Genomic DNA, 19062 nt, shown 5'->3' with positions numbered 1-19062 from the left:
CGTGGAGTTAATGATGATTTTGAAATTACCGAAGAGCTCACTATGGGTATTGATTTGTTAGGTTTTTTGCGAAACTTTTGGGAATAACCACTGACGGCGCCCCATCAATGGTTGGGAAACAACAGTTTTATTTTTCCAATAATTGTGAAAGTTTGGTCATTAACCTGTAGTCAGTGTAGCAAAACTAAAACATAACTACAATGTTAAGTCATGGCCCGTGCACTTATTGGTAAATTACATGTGGCCCTTCCTGCCAAAAAGGCTGGACGACCCTGATCTAGTCTATATTGTTCTCTAGTACAGTATTGGGACTCAACGAAACAGCTATCCCTCAGATCATCTACCGCCCAACCACATGCGAATGCAAAATCTTCTTTAGCCTCAACGCGGTAATAAGTAGCCTGGCGGAAATAGAATCGACATTTAGATATATGTATAAGTTTAATTAAGTGGGCAAATAATACTGGTGGATACATATTTTTGCAATGATTTTTCGCGTAGTTACGCTTGATGTAAACTAAGTCGAAATATTTCATTTGATATTGCGTATGAACTTTCAACTGCACTGAGGACAAATGTTTGATTGAAACCATGTGGAGCGTCATCATCAGTCTAAAATTAGAACATGTTAGAGAATCATATTTTGGTCAATCAATGAACAAATATATTTTTACAGACTCGAACCCTGCTGAAAATAATTATGTGAGAAAGGACTGCTGGATTTTTGTTGTGCCCAGGTATAACCCGTAACTCCTAGGTGCTAGCGTATAGCGTTCGCCACTAACTCACCTCGTGAATCCCTAACGAATTTACTAGTGTTATTCCGGACAGCTGATGGTCCCGACTTCCGACATATTATTGCTTGAAACATTTTCTATGTCAATTATTTAATAACGATAAAAACTTATTCATTCAATATGTGGAAGAACCGAAACTGTTACCTTCATTTGCCCATTCACCGTAACTAACACTGCTTCTCCATCAGCTCCGAATATGTATTGGGAATCGCATGTGCTGACAACATGAGTAACAGTTTTAAACGGAAGTTCCTGTAAATACATATTACCAATGTTTAATTTAAAGCATTACCCATGGTCCGTACTACTTTAGGTCGTGATTTCGCATACTTTCTATAATGAAAATGTTCCACGATTCCGGATGTAATTAAAATAGATACCGTTAAGCTGAAATAATTAGTAAATTCGTTCAAAGTTGATCCGCAATACCAAAACTCACTTTAAGTTTCTGCATTATTTTCTCCCTCGACACGAATGTTTGGCCTTCAAAAGTTAAACAGCTGGAATCAACCTGTAATAAAAACACAAATTAGTGTAAGCATATTCTTACTTTCCAAACTCTCTTTGCTTAGAATAAAAATATATAATAACAGCATATAACAAAGAGACTTGGTGAACCAGCATTGCCATGCAAAATAATTATATATACATATTCACACGTTAACCGAATTTACGTCAACCCGCCGTCTACCTCTTAATTGTATATATATATATAAATTTGAATGGTATTAAAATATTTCAATATATATCATAACTATAGTAGGCCTACAACTTGGCGTGGCTAGTAAAAATTAGTAGAATTTGTTTGTAAAGAAGCATAAGTTTTTTGAAACCATTAAATAATAATAATCTTGAGTAAAAATCATGAGCTGGAAGGTTCCACAATGCGATGGAAAATATTTCAGAAACTTCATTCCAACGAGTGTCAGATCACCTGGTGTAAACGTAATCAAAAACCGTATAGCTTGTAACGTACTTGTACATGTTTTTTGAAGCTGCACACAAAGTGATGAAATTCCTGACTGTAACTGTATACGGTATCATTCTAAGTGCCACCTTCCACATTCTGCTTATTATAAATATAGTTGTTCACTTACGTATAAAGTAGCGATGACAGATTTGTTTTGAAAATTCTCATAGTAAAACTTAGAGAATTGTAATCCAATCTCATTGGCTCTCTCCGTATTCGCCATCTCTGCAGTCTGTTTTTAACCTACTTATAACCAACTGGTTATTCTTTAATGCAGGCTGTGTAGATATTGCATATTAGTATTTACCCAATGATATCATATCCGCAATATATATATATATCATATCCGATTTGAAAGTTTTTAAAAATCAAATCATGACATTTATTTCCCCGATATTATGCAACTATGAAGTACAACCTGATTAGTCTAAATTTTCAGTTACGATATATTCACAAACCTTCTCTTTAAACAAAATGTACCTAAGGAACTAATATTTTCGGAGAGGTCGAAATAAAAACATAACATTTTTTTCAATTATCGCACCAAGTAAATACTCCATTGATATGAGGCCAAAAAATGACATAAACTGACTATGATCCAATTAATCAAAATCGATTTGATGATTCGTGATTCGATATCGACTCATATACGGATCAATTTTTTATGATGTATAAGCCACACGTGCGGAAATTATCGATGTCCCGTCAATAACTATAAATAAAACGTGATAGTACATCTGAAGTCGAATCATTCAAAATTAAACTTTTGGTGTTGCGGAGCCCTTGAAAAGTTGAATATTATTCGCGGAGCCCCAAAATAAATGTTAAAATTGTTACTTTCAGATTAATATTCCTGGGCAAGTTAAAAGTACTTTACTTATTTAAAATGCTGAACCTTTTTTAATAGGATTAACACAAGCCATAAATGAATCTGAATTTCATACTAAAGCTGTAAATTTGACACTTGACGAACATATTAATAAATTAGGGGTCGAATATTTTCTCTTTTGACATTTCTGGAAGACTTAACAGGCCGCTAATAACGTGCGCGATTTTATTTTGTTACAATCGCCGATTTTTTTCGTCAGCATGGCGTGTTTTGAACATCTTTACGCCGGTGTTTATTCTCCTTAAATCAAAAATTTCCCTCGGCATATACATGTATTGTCACACAATGACGACGTTAATTCCTTTTTTGTTCTCGTGGGAAATTATGAGTTCAACGTGAAAAACATGTTACCATATAATAGTCATCTGCGACGAAATGTTAAAAATTATAATTAATAAAGAGATGAATCCGCAACTCAAATTTCTTGATTGAAAAACGGCATTTTAAAATATTAAAACTGAAACTTAAAATGGAAGATCACACGTTTGGCTTCAGCAGACTCACCTCAGATTGAAAACGCTTTTATAGACATTGTAAATCACAAAATTTGGTGTTATGTGAGGTTTTCGTCGTAGTAACTGCGAAATCGAAACACAGTCAATTGTGCGCGCGATGTACCTTTTTTTCCCATTCTGAAACTACCGACGAAGCCGCACGCAATCAATTGTGCACGCGATCCACGATGTACCTTTTTTCATCCTGAAACTACCGACGGAGCCGAATGCAATAAAATAAATTCTAATTGTTCGTATTTTGCCCAGACATTGTGATTTTTTAAACGGCGATATCCTGCTTAAAAATAATCTCAGGTGCGAAAGAACAAATCAAGTTTGACAAATCCCAAGATCGCGAAAATACGACTCCACTTTATTTATTGTTGGCAGTTTATTACATATTTTATGTTATTTTAGAATAGTATTCTTTCATTTAAGTAATACTAATACTAATCTCGAATCAAACTTGAGTAACGATGATCACAATTACATTATAACGAAGGGACACGTTGAATGCTCGCATCGGTCATGGATTGAATATTTTACGCAACAGAAATCTCGTTATCCGTTTTTTTAATGGCGAAGAATGTTGCGCGGAAATTTCCGATTCCAATTTTGAACCACCTCCCTCTTAAGAATCCTGGCTGCGCTCCTGCTTATAAATAATGTCATTTTTAATTCAGCCTCTTTACCATATTTCGAGGCTGTATTGTTGTCAGATTTTCTCAACGCTGTTATTGCTTCTTTCAACAGTTACAAAATTTTGAGTCAGTATTTCGAAGAGTAATCGAATAGCTCGCGGAGCCCCTGGGTTTCTCTCGCGGAGCCCTGGGGCTCCGTACGGAGCACTTTGAGAACCTGTGTCCTAAGTGATCGATGCTATAATTCCGTCGTACAAAACGTAGTCTAGTTGAGGGTTTTATTATTTTAGGTTTGGTTTTATTACTTTATTACTACAATTGACTATGATTATACCCCACTGCATTAAGCGTGCATGATAAACCAATAATATTGCGATTTGATGAATATATATGCATTTCATTTATCTACATAATTAGCATAACGGATAATAAAAAAAAAATATATATATATATTACAAATGCTGTTTTATATTTCCATTGATGTAGTGGGCCTTATAAATATGGATAGAATTTCTGCTTCCCAATATATGAGATCCGGGTAAGATAGGCCTAGTCTAGAATAGATCATTGCTCGTCAACCTTTTTTCGAAATGGTACACCCTTTTATCCTCTGCAAATCTGGTACACCCAACCCGTTATACATTTTTAATCAATCATAACTAAGATATATACACATGTTTATACGGACATAATCAGTGGTGGAATTCAAATTTTTTGTCAGACGGTTTCATCACACAAATGTCATATTTTCAGCCGATTCTGTCACAAAGAATCGTGTTTTATTTCAGTAATGCTAACCGGTTCGCTGATCTCAAAAAATTCCGTGAGACGGTTCTATAGAACCGGTGCGAACCCCATTACTGGACATAATCCTCCATTATTCATTTATTCAATATGAACGTTGCTCTTGGATTTATTCAGTCAGTTGTACAAAGCGAGATATATACTAATAACCGTTTCGAATGCCCCACTCGTCTTTGTGTATCTGCTTCCTTAATTGAACTTCATCTTTTTTATTTATGGAATAAATGGAATTTTTGAGAAGTTCACCAAAACTAATTTTCACAATACCAACAGAATTGCTTTCCCCGCGCATATAGTGCTATGGGAGGATGATGATGTCGGTTAATATTGATGAATCGATGTGCTGGAGTTACGTCCATCAAGTAACAAAAACTGCAGGTTCTCGTCAGGGGAATCTCTGGATTGTTAATCCTTTGCAAAGGACATCAATTCGTACAATCTTAATGCTGTTGAGAAAGAATCGATGATTACACGTCCCTGCGGTACCACGTTGGTGTCGAAGCATAAAGACTTATCATTGTCACAGTTTTGGATATCGCTTGAAAAGGAATATTCTAAGCTCAATGACAACGCCATTGAATTACTACTGATTTTTTGTAGAACCTCCTTTTACGAGAAAAGCTTCTCATCGTTATCTTTCATTCAGACCTAACATATATATAAATCGTGTGGAAGTCAACAGTCCACCTCGCTTTGCAGAAACTTCACAGAACGGCGCTCAATACGTATGAAATATTAGCAAATTTCCCATTGAAATGAACTGTCTGCTTTAGAATTGCATACTTTTGTCGTAAAAACATTCGTTTAATTATGTTTTTGACATTTTGGGTTTATTCTGGAGGTTTACCCTGGTGTAACTGTAGATCATCACTTCATATCGCTGAATATAATAAAGGATTGAGAATAGAGTTAAATTTTAAGTATTGTCATTATTTATGACTTTTATAATAATGCGTTACCAAACTGCTTTGACAAAAATACAGACGGAAGAAGGGAACGAAATCCCAACGGAAGAAGTAATTCCGACTTGTTCTTACCTTTCATGAGTAAATCTGTGAGGCAGTATAGAGGAAGGTGGGTCCCTATCTGTTACCCCATATATTGAACGTACTTCAGCGGAGTAACCCAAACAACTCCTCAGAGGTCAATAAGCACACAATAGGTTGTGATATCAAATATTCGTATATTGTAAAGTTGCGCAATCGAATTCATCCAAATAACAGATAACGAAATAAACATAAAACCTAAACGCAAGTACATGTGATGAAACAAAATTTCTAACTAACAAAGAACGATAAAACTATGACAAAAAACACTTGAGCGAGGGGGGGGGTATATATATGTCTCAACTTTTTCGCATAAAACGTTGCACAGAAGTGTCATAAAGGAAATGAATTGGGGCAACGGACTTGTTTCAGGCAACTAACATCCACTATTAACAATAAGTTGTGAAAAGTATTAAAATACACAGCATTTTATTTGTGTTTTACTGGATCCCAAACTTTTGAATTCGCTGTGCGTGAATTTGAAGACGCTGATGTCCAAAGAGGAACAAATCAATATTATGCCCATGCTCTCCAGAAGAAACTGGAGTATGATTTATCGTTTACGCTGCCAGACTGTTTTCTTCTAGTTCTAGTATCTCCACGACATTCGGCTCTATACCGATACTTATCTTTTGGCAATGAAGCTGCATATTTTTTCGACTTGGGCTTTGATATATCGATGCCAACCCTCCAAATGAGTGTTTGTTCTAATGTCCACGTCAAATACATAGATGCATTTTGGTGGTTACGCGCCTTTTCAAATTATTCCGCAGATTTTTAGATATGGGGGCCTTCCTTTTTCTTTAACATTTTGATGGAATGAATGCTTACACGCCCCTAAAACAGCTTACTTGGCCTGAGGCCTGCGATAATGAGATTGTAAACACGGCGATAACAGAACTATAATCAGGGCTTGTGCCTCCGCTATCAGCGATATTAAACATTATCTGATGCACGGAGATTACCATAGTGCTCGTAGATGATAACAACAAGTCAACAATCTCAAACGTTTATATAAGAATTGAGTTGTTGAAAATATACAATCCCGTTCTAGAAGATATTCAAGGATACACGGGCCACAGGATTGTAAATTACGTAGATATTTATCGGCAGGTAGGCTACCTACAAAAAAACACAAGATTTGCCTACACAAAACTTAAAATCGAATGAAGTCTCTTATTTATGTTTCGGCCTAGTTTCCTTGCCAGGCGCAGTGCCATTACCTATTTGTTCCTGGTTTTCTTCTGCATGAAAAATGTAAAAAAAGACTGAAAAACTTTGGTGATTTGCAGTCGCCGGTAGGCGAGTTATCTGCTAATTCGGCGTCTCACTCGAATACGTACCGTAGCTCATATCCAATTGTCGGTCTAGTTCAGGGCTTCCCAAGCTATTTCCAGAACAACCCCGAACCAAAGACAACTTTCAAGTGTCCAGTGCGACCCCCGGTCAATATATATATATATATTCCATGAAACTTTAGAGCTTCTTTCACTGGACTTTCGAGTTTGGTCATGTGGTGATAATAAGTAAAATAAGCTAAAACCAAACAGTGATTCATTGGACGTTTCTCTGAGCATTGATTTTATTATTTATTTCCGTAGCAATGACCAATCATCAGGTCATTGTAAAAAAAGTTTGCAATAGTAAAGTACGTCATATGGAGATTTTTTCTGGGGTCGATAGTCGGAGAAACTCACATCCGCATTTAATTTTAAGAATGTAAAATGTAAATTCAGGTTAATGTCATGTTATACCGTAAATATATACTACTACGGTTATACCGGTAATGTTTGAATAAATCAATCATTGGATTTGTATGTTATTCACATGATATTTCAACATGTTTCAAACTATGAAAAAACGACGAATACACACAGTTGTATATAAATTATAATAATGTCAACAATCTGACATAAAACAACTCGAATTTCTTTTAGGGAGCATGAGCAAAGCCAAAATATCTCACAAGTCCGGTTCTCCACTTCCATACCGCCACCGGTACGGTACCTGTACCCGTATTAGTTATTTGGGCACGTTTTCAGTTAGGGAGTTTACTACTATGTGGATGCCGGCCTGTAACCAGTGTACCTGTACGTTACGTTTCTACTACTGTAGTGTCTGTAGCAAGTTTGTTTTTCTTTATATACTAATATATTAATGTCTTGTTTATTACAAAGCACTGACTGACTGCTATCACATTTTGTAAACACGTACCGGTGGGCTATTTCAATAAACGAAATGATATGAGATAAATTGGAAAGAATACTGTACAATTCAATGTGTTATAGGAGGAAATAAGTGACTGAAAGCATCTAGTGCCCATCAACAGCCTAAACCTAAAATAGCCCTGTGGATTCACTGTCTTTTTTGTTATCCATATTTTGTTTTTAATTAATATATCAATCCTGTCAATCAGACTCTAATAAATAAACAGCTTTTCCTATGCATTCTTTTGCAGTAAAGATCTAGCCGTTAATATATAGCACAATGGGAAATGCCCTTGGAAGACCATCAAACTCAAATCAAGAAGAGCATCCAGAACTTTCCGCCAGAGAGAATGATTTAGCACGCAAACGTCACATCAATGAATCTACATTTTCACCACCTACGCCTACAAAAGATTTACAACCTAAACGAAAAAGGCTAAGATCAACTTCTCAATACATTTATGATGCCTTATTTGTTCATGGCGAAAACAGTGATGTGACAATATCTTCGGGTCTTACTACTTACTGAATACAGCGCGAAACACCGCAAAGAGCGCAAAACAGCGCAAAAGAGCGCGAAAGAGCGCAAAACAGCGCAAAATAGCGCGAAACAGCGCAAAACAGTGGGGAAACAGCGCAAAAGAGCGCAAAATAGCGCGAAACAGCGCAGAACAGTGGGGAAACAGCGCAAAACAGAGGGAAACAGCGCAAAACAGAGGGAAACAGCGCGAAACAGAGGAAAACAGCGCAAAACAGAGGGAAACAGCGCGAAACAGAGGAAAACAGCGCAAAACAGAGGGAAACCGCACGAAACAGAAGAAAACAGAGGGGAACAGCCAAAAAAAAAACAGCGCGTAACAGAAACATATTACCGGTACTGGCTTTAATACGGTATATAATACGGTCCACAATAGATGGTTCTTCTGCTATTTTCAATTACGTATTGAATACTTGAAAAGGGAGTTATTACTTATCGATCTTAAGATCGGTGGGTATATTGATAGGTATTTGTCTGTATGTCTGTTAGATGAACGCGATATCTCACGAAAGCGAGGTTCAATCTGCTCCAAACTTTGCATGTGCATGCATCATAGCTTGGAGCAGAAGCCTATTAATTTTGGATAATTATCTATCGTATAATTAGCGAGTTATTAATTAATTAGTGATGAGACACACGGTGTCGCTATGGAATAAGACCACTGTTTTGGGAGATCCCCTAACCGTCGATCGATAAGTCTTCCGTTTCCAACCGAATTCTAGTTTTCATATTAATTAAATCAGTAAATCATAGAATGCTGTTACCAATATTCACTATTCCTGAAGAGATTGCGGTTATTGAAAATGCAGGTTTTTACTCAATCAAAAGACTTCCATACAAAATATATATGATCAAAACTAATAAAGTTATTCTTAGGCTATTGTCGTTTGTGATAAATATCCGCAAAACTTCCATATTGGTATTTACACTATGTTTTTGTATATAATATGTTAATCATCAACCGTGTTTCCCCGAAAATAAGACCTAGTCAATAACGCGAATTATTTTTTGTCCTATACGATAACAAGAAATCTCTCCTACACGTTTTTTAAATGATTGATAATTTATGCTTTGCAGTTATTTTGAATAAAAAACGTATTATTTATTGGATAACAGTTTTCACATTTTGTATATATATTTGACAATCTCGTAATTCTGTACTTTGAAATTTTGTTTTGGATAAATAAATATATAAGACATCCCCTGAAAATAAGCCTTAGTGTTATTTTTCGAAAGAAAATTGAAATGAGACCCAGTTTTAATTTCGGGGAAACACGGTACCCTTGGTGTCAAGTTTGCTAAATTTTCAAAATTTGAATTCCCGAAAAGTAAACGGAAATCTCAACCATCATCTGGCAACATTCATGTAGGCTATTTACAATTTTCGATGGATCATGATTAGGGTTGGGACCCCGGGAAATCCCGATACCGAAATCCAGGGATTTAGACTGTTTTCGTCAATCCCGATCCCGCGATTATTTCTTAAAAGTCCCGGGATTTTAAGGCTTTGTTATCCACATATACATATTCCCACAAACGGCAGATTATACTATTTTATTTAATACTTATTGTAAAAAAAAAGCCATCCACGCTTACAGTTTGAGTGGAAGTGGAATTATTGTGCGAAGTTGTTATCAAATTATACCGTGGAATTATTATTTGACTAGTAGAATTGCCATTATTGCTGACTTATTTAATCATAATTTGAACTCAAAATAGCATTCAGGATTCACGCAATGACTTTGCAGGGGGATTTATTCACTATTCAATACAAAAATAAAACAGCCAAACTTTTGAAAAGTAAAATCAAGAAAGTCAACTATCGTCTTTATAAATATCTGCCTTCCGGTGTCAGAAATGATAATATTTTTGGCTTAAAATTAGTACAGTTGATTCACAAACGGCGACAAGAAAGATCGAAGCCGATGCAACAGTTAAAAATCGGAATAAAATCCCGAATTCAACCCGATATTCGATAATTATTCGATTCGATGAAAATATACTATTTTTCCTACAATTGCGATCTGTAATCACGCTAGTAATCCGCGAAACTTGTTTTTCCCGAACACTGATGCAATGAAACTTAGCAAAACCTTCATAAATTTAATAAATTGCACTACTTTACCAAAGCGCGGTGGAATTGACGATTATTCCATATTTCGAACACAAAAACGGTCATCTTTTTCGGGTAGTTTCTGCGGTCTGAAAGGTTTCGACATAGTAAATGCCATGATCTTTGCCGTCAAATTATGCTCGGGCCTTGTACGAAATTCCTACCGTGAAAAGATACGTCCAGCTGTGAAAATTGTTTATTTCAACTTTAAACCTATTTAGTGTTTTTAGCCATAATGATTAATTGTTGCAATGAAATACAGTTTGTTTGCCACTTTCATTTCTCTCGCAGGTGCCGACAATAACACTATTGAATGATTCTGACAAACGGGAAAATATATTAAATTGTAACAAAAATGAATTGTGAGAATACATGTGATAATAATAAGGGCGTACCTTGGAACAGGGAAGGGCGAGCAAAACCGAAGCGCGTGATCGGCGGTGCGCGTGAAGACCAAGTATTACCCGTGCGGCCGTGCAACTTTTACAATAATGTGACTTATGTGAGGTGCTTCGAATACGCTCTCGTTTACGTTGATGTAAGAAAACAGTTCTAATGTAGGTAACTATTAACCATTTGTTGCGATGGGTAGAGAATGTTCGTGTTTTGTGATAGGTGTGCCGCGAATATTTGAAGAGCTAAACAGTGTGCCGCGATATAAAAAAAAGGTTGGGAACCAATGCCCTAGGGCAGGGGTGGCCAACCTTTCACATACCATGCGCCACGTTTTAAACAAAATGTTTCAGATGCGCCGTAAATCTCTTGTATTCCCACGCCTAATGTCCGCTTCTTGTTGAAATTATATAAATTTATAATACACACACATATATACACACGTATATGTAGTTTTTACAATTTACAACTTCACATGAATAGAAATTAAGCAAGGAAGTATAATAAATAAAACTGATCAATTTTATTTAAGTACCGCCTTTATGAGATTTTTGCTGCTGTTTTACTTTCGCCAATTTTTTTATTCTTGGAGTTAAGTTTGTTACTGAGAGGAGCAGTGCATTCTTCAAATTTAAATCTGTAAGTCCTGACCTCGCTTTGCTTTTAATTAGTTCCATGGCAGAAAATGTTTGTTCACATCTATATGTCGTTCCGAAACGACATATAAAACCGTGGGCAAATTTTCTCAGTTCTTTAGTATCAATATCTACTCTACTCTACCCTCGATTCTAATTGGCCTTTGCTAATCAGCTGTTTGGCCCAGCGTCGCGTGATTTTACTCCAGGCTCCTTCGAGATTAGTACTTGCGTCACAGCAAGCGATTTTACACTTCGCTTTTGTTGACAACGGTCATTTGAAGTTTGGATGAAAAAGGTGGAATTTAGGGGTCATTTTCAGCATGTTGTGGGTTGATTCATAATAATTTTTTTAGGCTTGAGCAATTCAACTGGTTGTTCAATGGTTATTGGGAGATATTTGGGAAGTCTGGGCAATGGAAAATCCATGTTTCAAGCTGATAAATCACGATTTTCTATTTTTCCTAAAGTTCTGAACTTTTACTTCAGTAGGGAAAAAATAGTAAACTTTCATAATTTTTGCTAAAAGTCTAGAATGAATGTCATAAAGTCCGTCCAAAAGCTAACGGCAATAATCGCCTGTTGTTTCTAATTCCAACAAGCCGTAAGTGGAGAATAGATTTTAGGTATAATCAAAAGTCACCATGTAAATCGCAAAAAAACGGCTTGGCGTGGAGAAGCCAAGTGCAATTAACAATTTTGGCATGAAAAGGGTTAAAGATGCAATGCGCCACCTCTAATCATGCAATGCGCCACGTTTGGCGCATGCGCCATAAGTTGGCCACCACTGCCCTAGGGCCTAGATGCTCTAATATTTCTACGTCGATATTACATGAAAGAAATGCGTAATTTTATTGCCATGCAAGATGTTTCAATCTTTCACTAATCCCGAAAAAATCCCGGGATTATACGGCTCAATCCCACGATATCCCGACACCGGGATTTTGAAAACTGGTCCCGAAATCCCAACCCTAATCTTGATCTCGTCGGAGTAGTTCAGTAACCTACAAGGTCCATGTATGTATTGCGAAGTAGCATGTGAAGTAAATTGTGCTCAGAGTACAATGTTAAAGCAAGAATAGCAATTGCTTCAGTTGAAATATGTATGTCTGATGAAGTTTGACTTTGGTCAGACAAAACGTTACATTGATATATTTGTGTTGGTGTGCAGTAAGGTGTTAGTCGTTGAGTAAGACTATTAAATTAATCAGGATAAGTAAGGTTTATAGGGTTTTTATATTGCAATTACCAAATTATGCACTGGTTGATTCAAGTTCGCATAATTTTTCAGAAGATGCTGTTACGGTACCGGTAAAGACCCATAGCCCAATTTTTTTGGGACCTGTTTATCTACATTGGGATGCAAGCTTCGAAACTTACTGCCGATTCTTTTCGCATTTGAGTGCTAGATTGTCTAACTCGCAGTTTACTTCTGAAATTCGTATAAATATTGGAAGCGACAATGAAAAAGCTCTAACGAAAGCAATAGATCACTGCTTTCCCAATGCTAATAGATTTCTATGTACAAAACATCTAAAGGAAAACCTACGGCACCATCTTCGAGAAAAAACAATTCTGTCCTCAAAACAGAGATCCGAAGTGTACGACTTGTTTTTTTCCGAAAACGGCGTCGTCTTTGCTGTTTCATTAAAAACATTCAACAATAAAGTGGAGATTATAAACAATAAGATTGCTGATCATGAAGACCTGCAGAAATATTTATCAGAGAATTTTTTGCCAGCACTTAAAGAGTTTGTAATCAAGCCGCTTAGAATGAAACATTTAGAAAAACTGTGGACTAACAATAATTGTGAGAGTATCAACAATATTATAAAGCTAGATTTGCAGTGGAAACCACATAAATTGCCAGATTTGATAAGACACTTTCAAAATGCTGTCAACCTTCAATACGCAGACTTGAAGTTGGCAATTCATGGGAAAGATAATTATTCGTTAACAGGATCTTACCAAAAGCATCTCAGAACTCATGCAGTGTGGTGCTCGATGAACGTTGAGGAAAAAGACAAAGCGTTTGAGAAGTTTATGAAAGAAAGAATTCGCACGCAAGAAAATTTTACCCCTATAAAAACAACAAAATTCAGTATAACTAAATTTAGAACAGCCACTGTCCGAGGAATTGCGAGGAAACCGGGCCAGAAGCGTAGACCTCGATCAGAAAAAGTTAGAAGTAAATTATCGAAATTTGGAAAAAAAATTTACAAGTTATAAACTATTCGCGTTTTAAAGTTTCGTTTGCTGAATGATTTACTTATTCACAATTTCATTGTCAAATTTATTATGTATTGTGAAGACATACTATTTAGTATATTTTGTTGAAGTTTCTCTTCACAAAAATATCTTCGATTTTGCTTAGTAGTGTGCACATATTTCGTTATTTTAGGTTGTTGAAGATTGCTGATGTAAACTCGTGATCGTTTCCTACTGTACTGTTAAAATTTCACTGACGTTAATAAATAATAAAAAAAAAATGTTGTGTTTCCTGGATGCATATAGTCGAGACTTTCGAGAGTGATTAATAATTTCACTTAAAGGTTCTTATCAAATGCGCCGTGTTATAAAAATGAAATGCCTCATCATCCTAAGGCGCTGCAAAAGCAATATACAGTTTCATTTATAATCTTGATATCGGCGTGGATCGTAATATGATGTTTATCGTGTGGAACTATTAAAAATATTCCCGAATATAAACTTTAATCAGTATGTTCTAAAAACCGCGCAAAATTGTTGAAACCGGGCATAAATGAGGACATTCTCCAGCGTTTTGCATATTTTGCACAGTCATGCGATGAAGAATAACATTATATTATAACACATAAAACAAAATAATCGGAAATTGACTGTCGTAGAAATGTGATTTATATACTACTAATTTTCTTGTAGCATTGTGCTTTACCTATTTGAGGGTGATCAAAAAAAGCGAAATTGGTTGTTTTGTATCGTGCATTCGTAAAAAGAGCGAGCCATTGTATTCAGGCGTATATTGCAAAATATTTGACATTCAATGCTTTTATTTACAGTCGTAAAAATAGCATTTTTTGACATTTAAATATTTATATGCCTTTCTGATAAACAGACACGAATTACTCGTACAATGTAGGTTCATATATTTGTAGACGGCGCGATATACATTACTTTTTTATTATAAGAACAAGAAGTAAGTCCTTGATTATTTACCGTTTTCAGATTCAGATATTTCATTTCGTCATTCATAAAACATTGTAAACAAATAACGAGAATATCGGTCGGAGACGGAAGACTTATCGATCGAAATGAAACTGCGGTTTCAATTTATGACTCCATAGTGACACCGCGTGTCCCATCACTAATTAATTGATAACTCGCTAATTATACGACATAATTCATCCAAAATCAATAGGCTTCTGGTCCGAGATATGATGAAAATGCACATGCAAAATTTGTAGCAGATTTAACCTCGCCTTCGTGAGGTATCGCGTTCATCTAACAGACAGACAGACAAATACCTATCAACATACCGATCTTGAGATCGATAAGTAATAAGACGGTGTGGCTCATCGTTCTAAGTGTCAGGAATACACTCGCCTCCGCACCGCATTACTCTGTGTGGGAAATGGCATTAAACAACGTTGTTTAATGTCATTGGCGTGGGTTCACAGGTTCGAATCCCATGCGGGTATAGCGCGAAAGGATTGCTGGACTCCTCGCCGCCGTAGGGTGGTTCACCTAACCCTGATCGGTTGGTTACGGTTTCCTCCATCATCAAGTCCATGTTTCCGAAAATAAATACAGTAACTATCAAGTATCTTTTCCCCTCTGTTTTGCGCCGTTTTTCTTTGATTTGCGCCGTTTTCCTCTGTTTTGCGCTGTTTTCCTCTGTTTCGCGCTGTTTCCCTCTGTTTTGCGCTGTTTCCCCACTGTTTTGCACTGTTTCCCTCTGTTTTGCGCTGTTTCGCGCTGTTTTGCGGTGTTTCGCGCTGTTTTGCGCTCTTTGCGGTGTTTCGCGCTGTATTCAGTAAGTAGTAAGACCGATATCTTCTCTTGATCGGAAATGGAATCTTCATAAAGTTTATTTAAGACAAGCTGGTTATTTTAAAAGTATGTTTCACAAAAGTCAATGGAAAGAATCATCAATGACAGTTATAGACCTACAAATACCTGATAGTAATATTGATGAAAATGCACTAGATATTACCTTTGGTTCTCTGTATTCTGAAGAGGTCCTCATATGCCCCGAAAAGGTAGTGTCGATACTAGCAGCAGCTTCTCTCATACAACTTGAGGGCCTTATGCAACAATGTGCAGAAGTAATGAAAGAAGCAGTATGTCTTGATAATGTATGTCTATATTACAAAACTGCTTGCATGTACGGACAAAATGAAGTTGCAAAAAATTGCATGGCTTGGTTAGAGACAAACCTGATGACATCCCAGAGTCTAGACTTACTCAGGGAGCTCGAACCTAATCTGTTAACTGACGTCATCAACTCGCCAAATTTAATTGTTATACAAATTGAAATGGATATATACACAATTCTTAAAAAGTGGCTTTATCTAAAGCTGAATCCAGAATATTCTGGGGAGTTTAAAGGAATATTAACAGTTGCAGACAATTACTTTCGTGAATTGGCTAAAACTACAACAACTGTTTTCTTAGACTCTCAGCAAGGCCAGCCATATATACAAGTGTTTCAAGCTCTTAGATTGCAACATATCATTAGGGATTTCGTGTCTTGTCGTGAACTTGAAAAGGACTTAATAATTCCATGGTCTTGGCTTTCTCCTCTTTATAGACAGCAATGGTTGTCAATGCTTCGTGAAGAACAAAGTCTAGACGTAGGTCCCAAAAATTGCGATGAAAAAGACTTTGAGTGCAATGGATTACGATGTGGTCGTTTACTACTCAGAGACACTGACCATTGCTGGAGATGGAATGGATATAATTTTGGTCTTGATCTCCTTGTTTCCTACTCCTCACAGGTGAGATCATAAAATTGCTTTTGTTACATGTTTGTAAAGAAATCTCAGTACTCTCGAAGTATGTGAACCAAGATGGCGGACACCGGAGCATAGTATGTGTACCTGGTTAGGGTTAGGCCATAATTTCAGGTACAGGAGTCACTTGGCTAGTCCCCAAACTCGTAATAGAACTAAAATATGGAATAAAATTATAGCCTAACCCTAACCTGGTAGCTGGTATACATAACTACGTTCTGGTGTCCGCCATCCTAGTTTACATACTTCGGGAATACCAGAATCTCTCTAATGCTGTAATGTGGGACTCAGGATCTAGCTTTGTTCTTCATGAGTTTGAAGGCAGTGACCATTGAGAGTGGTGTCTGAAACCAAATATTTGCAATTGGCCACATTATAAGCAGAAAATTTCTCATTTGATTTCAGTATTTTCAATTATTTTTAGCCCAAAAAATGTTTTTTTCATTACCCATTAATAACACAAACCGATCTGAATATAGGGTTCACTTAACTACTCATAACGGTTCCGGTACATTTGAACCCACGACAATTGCACCTGCATACTATTGCACCTATGGAAATTTTTTTGTTTTGCGGATATTTGAACCCATACTAACTCTAATCCATGGGTTTTAGCACCCGCATATAGATTGAACCCGCGGATTTACACATGGGTTCAAATGTACGGTCACCACTCATAACAAATGAAAACTCCCGTTTTTCTGACGCACTTGCATTTTTAAATTCAACTTTCATGTTCTGATGTATTTATCATTGTCTTCTAAATAATATATTTAATGCATTTCCAATGCAAAGCAATCACAGATAGATGATTAGAATTGTTTGGTGGTTGAGTCTTGAAGCCGAAGTTCCATCAAATTCAATATTGGTTGATTCGCTTGCCCATATAATTTATAAAAATATTGTTCTGTTCAGTTCATTTTGATATGATTTAAAATAAAGGTTAAAATTCTAATTTTAGTTTCCAAAGACAATATCACTACGCAGGAATGTTCAGTCACAGAGATGTTCATCATCTGTTAATTTTGCACAATCACGGAATATCATTTTTCGCATGCATGTTGCTTCAGTTAATGACAAAGGACATACTATTCTGAGATTGAGTACTGGAAATATGCCCCTGACTCTTGAAAAAGAAGAAGAAAAAGTAATTTTAGCAATAGACAAAGAATTACTACCTGAGAATGTGCACAAAAAACAAGGTGGATGGAATTCATGTTTTCCTTTGCTGATAGCAGCTACATTTCAATTAGTTAGTGGACCTACTGCTCCAGAGATGTCTGATGGTGGCTATGCCATTTTACCACTGCCGAACTTGAATTTATCCACTCCAACATTGGGAGAAGCAGAAATCGGTGACCTAAACAAGGATGATGATGATCCAGAATAAACTGTTGATGAAGCAATCATTTTTCAGTTTAAAAATCACATTTACAGTTCTATATTGCAGGATGTTCTTTTTTCAAATTTTTTATTTATTTTTATTCATAACAAGATGTAGATTAAACATGATGAGGAAAAACCTGGAATACATTCCGTGATCAATATTCAGATATTCTATCCTAGACATTTAAACGCTAAAATTTACATCAAAGATGCAGTGTTTTGTTTTTTATTCAAAATAAACTAATGTAATATTGAATTTTAACTGAAAAGAATATGAAGACCTATCTCTTTCTATCCACTTTCGTGCCTTTTTAAAAAACTGTAATTTTTATTGTAAAGTAATATCAAAGATTTGCAGTGAAGATATTTATTCAACAATTTTTACCATGTCAGAAACACAATGTATAACTTACTTAACCGCCCTAAAACGAGTAATAACTTGTTTCCTATTTATCAAGTTGTCTGTGATATTTATGATAACATTTCAGGACTTATATTTTACACAATTAGGTATTTTAAAAACACCATCATTTTTCATCTTTCTAGTTATTGAAATTTTTTTTTTATTATTTTTTTTACTATATTCCAAGGAAAAGGCAGATTTTACATTTGGGATGTTTTTCATGACAATTTCTCTTGATTTACCGTACATTTGAGTTGCTTTTTCTGATGATTATTCCCATTTCAAATGAGTTGATTTAATTGATTTCGATAATTCTTCTGGGCAAATGTTGCACCATGACTCTGGAGATTAAGACATTGAAGTTGAGAATTTTTAATGAAGTTTTGTTTTATTTTTTTACTTAGTTTTGTGCGTCCTATCACTTTTATTTCAAACAATATCTCAAGCGAAACTGCATTATGGGCTTTTAGACCTATTCATATCAATGATATTGCAAATAAAAGCAGAACACACCGTTTGTGTGCAAAGTTATCTTGGAATAAATGTAAAAGACTGCTGCAGAATGATATGCTTTGTCAAGTTTCTCATTATAATAACAAACATTTTATCTACGTTTAAATTCGTTAAATATAATATAACCGAAACGGGTTAAAACAGTGGTTCCCAAACCCCGGGCGAATTACAGTATGACTGACGTAATGATTTAATAAAGCCTCCGCAATGAAATAGTTTAACACTTTTTTCTTTCTTGTGTT

The 19062-nt window shown here is 35.9% G+C and overlaps 2 protein-coding genes across 2 annotated transcripts; one reads left to right on the top strand and one right to left on the bottom strand.

Moving 5' to 3' along the window:
* Positions 1-411: 411 nt before the first annotated feature.
* LOC120345151 (nuclear transport factor 2-like) lies at positions 412-2225 on the bottom strand. The gene is made up of 4 exons (XM_039414570.2): positions 1895-2225; positions 1237-1308; positions 942-1049; positions 412-612 (listed from the first exon to the last, which is right to left on the bottom strand). Exons 1-4 carry the CDS (start codon positions 1988-1990, stop codon positions 502-504), a joined length of 387 nt encoding a protein of 128 aa, XP_039270504.2. The 5' UTR covers positions 1991-2225; the 3' UTR covers positions 412-501.
* A 5874-nt stretch (positions 2226-8099) lies between these two features.
* Positions 8100-18838, top strand: LOC120344305 (germ cell-less protein-like 1). The gene is made up of 3 exons (XM_078112790.1): positions 8100-8360; positions 15548-16503; positions 17480-18838. Exons 1-3 carry the CDS (start codon positions 8129-8131, stop codon positions 17906-17908), a joined length of 1617 nt encoding a protein of 538 aa, XP_077968916.1. The 5' UTR covers positions 8100-8128; the 3' UTR covers positions 17909-18838.
* The last annotated feature ends 224 nt before the right edge of the window (positions 18839-19062 follow it).

The sequence above is a fragment of the Styela clava genome, chromosome 5, assembly GCF_964204865.1.
Source record: "Styela clava chromosome 5, kaStyClav1.hap1.2, whole genome shotgun sequence".
NCBI lineage: Eukaryota > Metazoa > Chordata > Ascidiacea > Stolidobranchia > Styelidae > Styela > Styela clava.
Note: the sequence above shows the minus strand (reverse complement) of the source record. Positions and strands in the feature narration are given on the sequence as shown.